The sequence below is a fragment of the Haplochromis burtoni genome, unplaced genomic scaffold (assembly GCF_018398535.1).
Source record: "Haplochromis burtoni strain Fernald_Lab_line unplaced genomic scaffold, NCSU_Asbu1 Contig_61, whole genome shotgun sequence".
Classification (NCBI taxonomy): Eukaryota; Metazoa; Chordata; class Actinopteri; order Cichliformes; family Cichlidae; genus Haplochromis; species Haplochromis burtoni.
The window spans coordinates 541,833-551,763 of NW_024582422.1; the positions used below are offsets into that span (position 1 = coordinate 541,833).

At 46.7% G+C, this 9,931-nt stretch overlaps 1 protein-coding gene across 1 annotated transcript in view; it reads right to left on the minus strand.

The window, feature by feature from the left end:
* Positions 1-8,777, minus strand: part of nwd1 (NACHT and WD repeat domain containing 1) — a 14,456-nt gene extending 5,679 nt beyond the window's left edge. Inside the window, exons 1-11 of the mRNA XM_005923061.3 lie at positions 8,398-8,777; positions 6,584-6,669; positions 4,986-5,102; positions 4,367-4,721; positions 2,973-4,272; positions 2,559-2,762; positions 2,286-2,439; positions 1,727-1,844; positions 1,408-1,572; positions 1,137-1,334; positions 926-1,048 (exon numbers count right to left, since the gene is read on the minus strand). Coding sequence (XP_005923123.3) covers positions 926-1,048; positions 1,137-1,334; positions 1,408-1,572; positions 1,727-1,844; positions 2,286-2,439; positions 2,559-2,762; positions 2,973-4,272; positions 4,367-4,721; positions 4,986-5,102; positions 6,584-6,669; positions 8,398-8,530 — 2,953 coding nt within the window. The 5' untranslated portion in view covers positions 8,531-8,777. The remainder of the gene's footprint in view (positions 1-925; positions 1,049-1,136; positions 1,335-1,407; positions 1,573-1,726; positions 1,845-2,285; positions 2,440-2,558; positions 2,763-2,972; positions 4,273-4,366; positions 4,722-4,985; positions 5,103-6,583; positions 6,670-8,397) is intronic.
* Positions 8,778-9,931: the final 1,154 nt, after the last annotated feature.

Here is a 9,931-nt window from a genome sequence, read left to right on the forward strand (position 1 = left end):
TAGGCTTTCGAGCCTATACAGCTTGGAGTAAGACAACATGCATGAAGAGGATGATGTGGACAAAATACTCATTTGCCTAATAATTCTGCACTCCCTGTATTTGCATCACCCATGTGGTTCCTTACTGCAGAGCAAGTCGGACTGTAGACGGATCTGACAGGTGGGGTTTAGAGCTAGATGACGTGGAAGAAAACTGCATAAAACTCACTTATTTTTTAGAGGAAACAAGACAAAAACTGATTGTTAATGCTTTAACACTGACGTTTATCCCTCTGAAATTCAGCATCAGTTCCTGTTTTTTTGTTTTGTTTATTTGTTGTTGTTTTTTTATTGATCAAATACCCACTCTGGGTTGGAGCGAGTAGCTGCCTCAGGTGGAGGAGTTTAAGTATCTGAGGTTCACAGCGAGGGGAGATGGAGCAGGAGATCCACAGGTGGATCAGCAAACCTGTGTGCTCAGAGTCGAGAAGTGCTATATATATATATGAACCACTGAAAAAATAAGATCATGGACGCATGTGGTGGATATTAGCTTCCTCTGAAACGGGTCTGAGCTTGTAGTGCCGCTGGTCCCCCACATTGAAAGGAGGCAGGATGAGGTGAGCTGTCTCCTAGGAGACGATGGGGCAGGCCCAGGACACGCCGGAGAGCCTGTGTCTCTGTCGGAGTCACTGCTGCCCTAAGACTAAAGAGCATAAATCAGATGAAGCCTGGACTTTTATCGGCTGAAGGGGGTTTGGCACAAAAAAAATTGAGTGCTCGTATGGCTCTGCAACAGATCCCATGAGTTACCTGTCTGTGTTTAAGACAGGTAAGTAAACAAGCCTTTAACAGTTACTTTCATCCTGCTGTACAAACGTGGAGCGGGAGGAAGACACCCTGTGTTCTATCGTTCAGTCAGCTGTGTGTTCTGCGCCAGACTCACCTGTGTGTCCCAGCAAGGTGTGGACAAGCTGCTTGTCAAGCATGCTCCAAACCTCCACCACGCCGTCATCTGACCCCGCAACTAGGAGCCTCAACACCACGCTGATGTCCATGCAGACAACACCTGCAAAAATGTCACAGAGTCAGGCTGCTGAATGAATCAAAGCAAAAACCAAATTAAACCAAATTAAACCAAAAACACATCATCTGACCTCCCCGCAGCACACTTAGCGTGTGCTGCAGCGCCCCCCCTGGCTGCTGCAGGAAGCTGCTCCTTGGGATGAGAATCGGATCCGGATACTTCAGTAACCACTCCTCGCACTGGCTACACAGCCGCCCAATCACAGTGGGGAAGGCGGAGTTGAGCGAGGACAGTCGGGCCAACAGCTCGGAGTAAAACAAAGACACTTCTGCGGCAAGAGAGAAGACTGTAAAACTTGAACATGACATGTGAATATGAGCCAGTGAACACATCTAACTGACCCATGTGTCCCTCCAGGAAGCATAAGCTGGGTTTCATCAGGACCAGAGCATCTCGTATCAGTCCAGTCTCTGTGCAGTCCATGTACTTGGAGCACTGGTCCAGGTCATGGATCACAGATGAGACACCACACAGCCGGCTCTTAATGAACAGCCACTCAGCACAGCCTGCAAACACACAGAGGTAAACTGAGAACAGTGGAGATACACAGAAGTAAACCAGGTGTAGTTGAAACACTGACACGCTTTAGTTTGGTCTCAGCTGAGAATAGTGGGAGTGAGCAGGGCCCACATGCCCCTTTCCCCCTGTGTTGTGTCTTACTAATAACTTCCTGTCGAAGCTCCTCCCACAGACCACTGTGCAGCAGGTGGTAGGGCAGCTCCTGCAGCTTCCTGATGTTAGCCAATCCTGGAGCAAACCACAGCGGCTGGGGCGGGACCTGTGACAGCATAGGATCAATCAAAATGCACCATGGACGCAAAAAACTATTTCCACAGATTGTTTAGGCTTGGTCAGATCACACATTTATATTTTTATCGCTGAGATCTTTGACCTGGGGAACTCAGGGGTGGGGGTGATTGAAACAATACACTCAGGTAAAGTCTGATGTCAATTATTTCCAGGTTCAAACTTACCAATCATAAATCATGGATCATGAACCTGATCTGATATGGCAGCTTTCACAAACTGCAAACTTGCTCCTATGCGTTTTTGCATTCTTATAAACTCATTAATTAAGAGTTTGTGAGAATGCATCAGTTTGGAGGAAGATGTAATGACACACTAATTTCCTTATATTCATGAGTACACTATCCTTTTTTAAATTAAATAACCTCACAAAACAAATAACTGCACTTTAACCTGAACCCTGATTTTGTACCTTTCTGTCAGACAGCAGCAGTGAGAGACCAGGCAGAGACGCTGGCCTCAGTTTCCCTGACCACCGACCCAGGAAGTACTCTGCCAGGATCCTCAAACTTCGCCCCCGCCGCTCTGACCTCAGATAATGTGCTGAGACCGCCTCGGACAGACGCCTAAACACAAACAATTTTCATTTCAATTTCAGCTGGTTGCCAGATGTAGATTTATTTAATTTTTTTTAATTTATGATTGATTTGTCTGCTCCGATCAATCATTTCTCAGATTTTCTTACTTGTTGTTGAAGGCGATGGTGGCGACTCCGTCAGTCCAGCGCTCCTCCAGGTGGTCCTGAAGGTCCCGCCTTAGCCGCACCCACAGGAGGGGCGGCAGCCGGATCAGTGAGGGAATCGGCGGAAGGGAGTACCGGTACACCTCACTGATGACATCATCATCCAGGGACATGACATCACACAACTCAGCCTCCAGCAGACCCTCCCTGTGGAGTCAAGTGATCAGATGATGAGATTTTTGTGTGTTTTGGTTGTTTTCTGGCTTTCTGAGTTCAGACTTTTAGAAACACTGATCACCTTTTTGTGATCAATCAATCATGTTATCAGTATTAATCGATGGATAAATCCAAACTGAAACAGTGGCGATCTTATGTGGTGATCTGACGTTCGTCAGAAAGGTGTGACCATATTCTCACCTTGCTAGAGTGATGTACCCCAAAGCCCCGCCCACCAGCTCCTTCCCGTGTTTTTCCTCCAGCATAAGGAAGAGGTGTGACATCATTTCCTGAGTGCTGGTACCCAGACGCAGCTCTGTCAGTGGCGTGAAGGACGTCCAGCGTTTGGCGACAGACAGGATGAGTTTGAGGTGGAGTGGGCAGCCAGATGACTCAACAGTTTGCAGCACAGCGCTACTCTGCTCGCACGTCAGCGTCCGCTGAGACACTCGCAGGTCTGACTCTATGATGCGTTCACCTTCCTCGCAAGACAAACGCTCTGCCTCAAAGAAGCTTCCCAGAGACTCCAACTTAAACCGCATGTTAGCAAATGCCTCGCTGTTGGTTTCCATGGAGACAACCACATGGACGTTGGGCGGGAGGTCAACAGGCAACCAGCGGAGCTTGTGAGCGTGATGTTGGTCTGCAAGCTGCTCCACAGAGTCCAGGACGATGACCAGAGCACCGCCCTGCTGGGAAATCTGCTCAAGAACATCCCAGAAGAATCGCAGCAGCTCCAAGTGAGTGGAGACCGTCAGCGGTGAGGGCGGAGCCAGACCAGAAGCCAAACACACCTGTGTGCAGATGCTGTGGAGGACGTGGTCAATGTCAGGTTTTTGAGGGTGGCAAGCTGCGAGCAGCCTGATCACCACCACTGCCCTGGCCTCCAGTACACCACGCATCTCCTGGGCCAGTTTGCACAGCACCGCCGTCTTCCCCATCCCGGCGCCACCATGAACCACCAGCGGCCTGTGGCGGACATTACTGGACTCCCACATGGCAAGGCACAGCTTCCCCAGCAGCCCCTCCCTGCCATGGAAACCTCTGCAAAGCTCAGCACTGATGGCAATGTGGCGCCTTGCCTCCATGACCACCAACCCGTCCATCTTCTCCTCTTCCTCGGTGGTTCCCCACATCTTCCTCCGGCCCAGTGAATCTATCGCTGCGCCAATCCGAGCCTTCATCTGTGAGACAAACTGCTCGCAGACGCTGTCCAGGTACTGAGCATGCTCCTTGCACTTCGGATTTATGCTTCCTCTGCTCAGCTCCACAGAGTGCAGGTTGAGGATCTTCTGTGATTTGACGAAGAGCCGTGTCTTCAGCCCGGCGAGGAGTCCCTGAGCTTCGGCATCCAGCAGGCCGTCGCCGGTCACATCCATGAACTTGGCAAAACGTTTGGGCCCCTCCCTGGACTTCTGACGGGGAATCTCACGAACGAAGAGCAGAGCAGATGATTCATAGTCATTCTGCCACAAACCACGCTCAAACTCCCGCTCTGTGACTGTGGGCAAGAAGAACCAGAAAACACTGAGAAAACAGAGACAACAGAGGGCGACCTGATTTGCGAGCTGTGCATGGTGTCCGCGAGCTTTCACCTGATGTGTAGAACCGTTGTTTCTCCTCGGCTGTGATCTCGCCGGTGTCCTCGGCGTCAGTGGCTGCAGATCGAAGTAGTCGCAGTAGCCGAGTCTCTGCTAGGCGCCATGACAGGACATCTTTGTCGTGCTGCTTTCCGCTCTCAGGCCGAAGGTCAATGTAATGAGGGAAGTGAGCTATGATTGGCTGAAGGACATAGGTGGGTGGGACAGCATTGCTGTCTTTTTTAAACCACTGGTTGAGTGTCTTAATGCCTTCTGGGTTTTTGGAGAGTTTGGACAGAAGAGCGTCAAAGAGTTTCTCTGGAATGAGGCGAGGAAGAGCTCGGTGGCCGTACCGGTTCCCCAGCAGAGCCTTCAGAGCCAAGAAACAGGAAAATAAAGAGAAGAAGAATGAGTGCACAATTCAGATCCAAAAGAACTGCGGCCTCAGCTTCAGCTCTATGTGTACTTATAATCCACACGTAAACTAAAAAAAATTAAAGTCAAGAAAGAAATAGAGACATTTCAATTCCACTAAACACATATAAAATGTTAATAAAAATAAACATAGTGCTCATTTGTGGCTGAAGTCCAACCTTAACCTTTGACCCGGTGACGAAGAGGACAAAGCACTCACAACGAACGTTGGACCAGCTGACATCTGCTCGCAGCGCTGGATCTCCTCCAGGAAGACCTCACAGGCCTCGTGGTCTCCTGACGGGACGTTTCGGATCCCCCAGCGTAGATCCACAACCTGAAGAGGAAGTGACCTCATTCAACTTTAAGCAGGTATAAACCTCCACTCAGGCAGCTCACAGCAGTTCAGGAGGGAGATGCGTGGTCAGTGGGTTAAATGTGGAGCCCTGAAGCCCCGCACCTGCTCATGGGTCATTTGTTATTCATGGGGTGTGTTTTGGTTGTTTTGGTATTGTGACGCACCAACCAGGAAGTGAACTGTCCCAGTTTAGAGCTCACAGCCAGGATTTTATGCTTCACCGTGTTTAGGCAGTAAAAACTTTTCAGCTGGGTTCAGGAAAGGATCGTGCTTTGGGTTAAAATAGTGTGATAGGAGGCGAGGGTCCACTTTGGACTGAGGTATTTGTTTCACCTCGTCAGGTTTGATGGGACGGTTGCCACATGCAGCAAGGAGGGTTCCTACCAACAGACCGGGCCAGTTAAGCTATTATTTTTAATCTGTTTGAATAAGTCTTCATGTATAGATGATCCTTTCCTGCCTAATTTCAGGCTAGAAATCCTGATAAACAGTGTTGGTGGTTAACTTGGAGTGGTCCTTGTTTGCTGCCGCGTCCACGGTGCAGCCTTTGTGACTGTCGAGTAGGGTTTGTAATAATTTAAGTAAAGGAGCTGCAAATTCCTGATTTCATACTAAAGACTAGGTTGGACGTTTTATGATAACGTTTATTGAACTCTATTTCAAATAAAGATTTTGTTTTGAAGTTTTTGGTTGTTTGGTAATTTTTGACCTCTGAACACTGGACTAGACTGGTTTAACAAAGGTAGTGACAGTGTTAGCTATTTAAGTTTTATTATGCTCCTTCATAGCAGGAACCCTCACAGCCTCTACTCGCTCATATTACCTGGTGCTTCATGTCAGCCCACCAAAGGGCACCTTATGTGTAACTAACACCTCAGCAGCTTTCACATAACTGACCCTGAGACACATTAACTGTCCCAGTCTGGTAACACCGGCAGAAAAGCTGGCATTTCCTGTGTGAGGAAAATCTGCTCCTGCCAATCACTGAGACTTTGTTGCCATAGCTACTAAAATACCGCTGATGTCAGCGGTTCTTTGACCCCAGCAGTTTTTTGGCACTAGTCTGTTTCACATGGATACAGGTCATTTATGTTGATCATTTCTGCCTTGGTCCGTGGAAAAGAGGCGGAGTCTCCAGACCTGTGCACCTTGGAGGTGTTTCATCAGCAGGTAGGAGACCAAACCATGGAGAAAACATGCCACATAGGCAGAAACTGAAAAAAAGAGACGTGAACACAAAGATGATCAAATCTAAGTGAAAAAGGAAAGAAAACATGAAGGTAACAAACCGGTCCAGCAGGTGAAAGAGGAGGAACAAAGTGGGCAGAAAACTGGGGGAAAACACAAGCATGTTAGGAGACTTGATTTCAAAATAAAACAGGAAAGGAGTAGAAATGGTCAAACCCTCATGAATGACAGTTTCACATGAGGTTTAATGAGCACAACACGTGTGAACTGACCTCGAACACCAAGCCAAGCCCGCAGCAGAAGGACCGGACTTCTGGGTAAGCTTTCTCCAGCAGAGCCTTCCTCTCGCTGCTCATATCTGAACACAGATCAGAGAAACTGTCAATCACACGAGGCGCTCAGAGCACAACCAATCAGAGCGTCTGAGCTGGCTTCACATCAAGTTAAGACTGAACAGAAGAGCAAAGAAGGTCTCAGTTGAGAGTTTCAGTGAATGAACCTGGAGCAGAGACGAACCTTCACTCTGAGATCTGATCTGGACAAGTGTACAGGAAGTCGAGCTCAGAACTGAGAATGACACTTTGATCCACATCTGGACTCTTTATCATCATGAGCGTAGACAACACATCTGACATTAAAACATCACAACAGATCAAAATGCAGAATAAAAGTGGAAGACATCGTCCCGATGTTCTGACCCGGATCCAGAGGAGCAGAGCGAGATACAAAGTTTCAACCTGCTCCACTTTCACTGTGTTTGACATTTAGCTGATTTTGTGAGATATCTGAAAATATAAGCCTGCATGGTTTGAGCGCTCTCTGGCTGAAACCATGCAGTTTGAGCCAGAAGAAACTGCTCCCTGACCAAAAATAAAGTCTGTATCACACCAACTCTCAGCAGTCTTTACACAACAAGGTCAAACGCAATCTAACGACTTCCCATCTACAGTGGGTACGGAAAGTATTCAGAGCCCCTGGTATTTACGCCCCGTCACAACCCTGATCCGGTTGTGAGGGGGCATACGTTAGTTGGGGATGCTGCTAGAACTTTGGCTAATGCATCACCCAGCTTGCGACAAACCACTCACAGAGCATCAGGGGCTCAGTAAGTCTACCTTGAAAATTTTGACTGATACAATTGCCAAGTGGATTCGTTTAGAACACGTGCTTTACATAGCTTTGGTTCCTCGTTTCAAGGACTTGAAGTGCCTCCCTAAGAGTGACAGAGAGAGAGAGTGGATAAATGTTTACATGTTTTGTTAACATGAATGTCCAATGTGATATTTCAGTTTTTCTTTTTTAATACATCAGCAAAAATGTCAACAATTCTGTGTATTTCTGTCAATATCAGGTGCAGTGTGCACATTAATGAGAAAAAATGAGCTTAAATTATTTTTAGCACATGGCTGCATTATAACAAAGAGTGGAAAATTTAAGGGTGTCTGAATACTTTCCATACCCACTGTATATTTGTTCAAACTGTGTGCATTACATGGACATGACACTTCATTACGTGGACACTTCAAAGGCATTTCAGCCTTTTTACTACCAAAAAACAAGCACAGGAAATGCTCCATCGCCAGTGTATGTAATGGTTAAAGCACCTTTCTGCTCAGCTCCATGTTTCTTTTTTTCCCACTTGATCAGATTAACTCTGCATGATCAGAATAATCGTATTCATCCTATAAAGACGTGATTTGATGACATCAGCTCATTACAGAAGCAGAAAAGCAGTTTTCAGGTCAGTCTGAGGCTCCTCAGTTTGTCTCATTATTTCAGCTTCAGCAGCACCTGACCCAGCAGAATAACTCTGTAGCCTTTGACCTGTATTTCTGGAGAACAGTTATCAGTTAGTCAGTCATGTTTGAAAGTGCTGCAGAATCAGATCCAGACTGATGGAGCTGGAGAAAAATAGATCTGTGAAAGTTCTGCAGCTGTTCATCATTCTGGTTTAACGATGAAGAGCAGCTGCAGAGCTCTTCATCGTTAAACCAGTTCCAGCTTTGATGGGATTTCATGTTTGAGCTTCAAACTGGTGCTGAGCAGCATGCGTAGGTTCGCTCTGAGCCCACAGAGGTAATCTGACCTGTGAACGTGGAGCTGATGAACACTCGGATCATGTTGCTCTTCGTCCTCTGAGCGCCGTCTGCGCATCCTCTCAGCACGTCTTGCGGGCCGATCTCTCCTCCTCTTCCTTCTGTCGGACTCTGTGCCATCATCCACAGCCTGGAACCGGTCGTCCTCCTCTCCTTCTCCTGGCGTCTGAGGCTCCTCGGCTGCGCTCCAGCCTGTTTGTTCCCTCAGAGAGCTTCCTCCAGGACAACCATCCTCCCACCTGAGCTGCAGGCGTGCCCACAGAGTGGCGTCAGTGTTGCTGCGCTCATGTTAAACTGGAAGATCTGCCAAACAAAACACCCTTACTGCTCTTCTGCTCTGACTCAGAGTTCATAATGATGTTTACTGCAGATCATTCTAATAAAATCACAGCTGATCTTGCTAACAGGAGCATGCGGTCATTTAACCTCCTGACAAACTCCAACAGGAGGCGTTGAAGAAAGGACGACAAGACGTGCATTTCCCTGGGGTCGCATCGGGAAGGACGTCCAGTGTAAAACTGATCAGATTGAAATGCCCGGGGGGGCTGACAGTAGCATCAGTGAGGTCATTTTAGTGCCTGATGTTAATTTGCCCTCAAGTGTTTACCCCAAGTGCAAATACCAACATCAAGTAAACAGCATGAAAACCTTACTTTTAGTTACTCACACCACCTGGATGTTGTCTGATGTTTTTGTAAGTACTCTATAAGTCCTGTAATATGAAAGCGCAGCTGGGCAGGGGTTCAGCTTCAGTCGTACAACTCATGTTAACTAGTTTTAAAAACAAAATATAAAAAGAAAAATAAATAAATATGACTGGTCAAAGTCAAACTGGCTGAAAGGTTTTTTAAACAATGTCTTTTTTATTAAGAGGTTTCCTTTTATACACATAAGCATCAACATATATATTATACATATAAACAGAAAGAAAAGAGAAGGATTACAGATGATCTGTACATTAAGTTTAAGTAGTACATTTAAGCTGTGAAATGAGTTCAGAAATGTATCTTCGGCTGTGAAATAAAAGGAAAGAAGAAAAAGAAAAAAGGGAAACAAAGAGAAAAATATAAACAAATGTATAATATATCCCAAAGTAACATAATCCCTGCAAAACAATCCCATTCATTCCCACCCAGGTCACTGCCTGCACTCGCACACTGCATTTCCACACCTGACTTAAGAGAGTTTGCTGAAAAATTCTTATAGATTTTGAAAAGCATCAAGGAAGGGTCCCCACATTTTTTGAAATTTCCCAGCGGAGTTCTGAAGTGAGCGTCTTATCTTGGCTGAAAGGTTTCACAGAAAATAAATATTTGCTTTGGTAGATGGACTCGGCCCTTCATACGACATGCCTCATTCACATCAGTTCATGCAAACACTTTGTATCTAACAGTCTGATGAATGCATCGGACAGCTGCTCAGGGTCAGTGTCTTGCTTGTATTTGGCATACAGACTGGGGCACCCAGGGATTGACCCACCAACCTTGTGATTCGCAGACAACCTGCTCTTTGAATCTGTAAGGA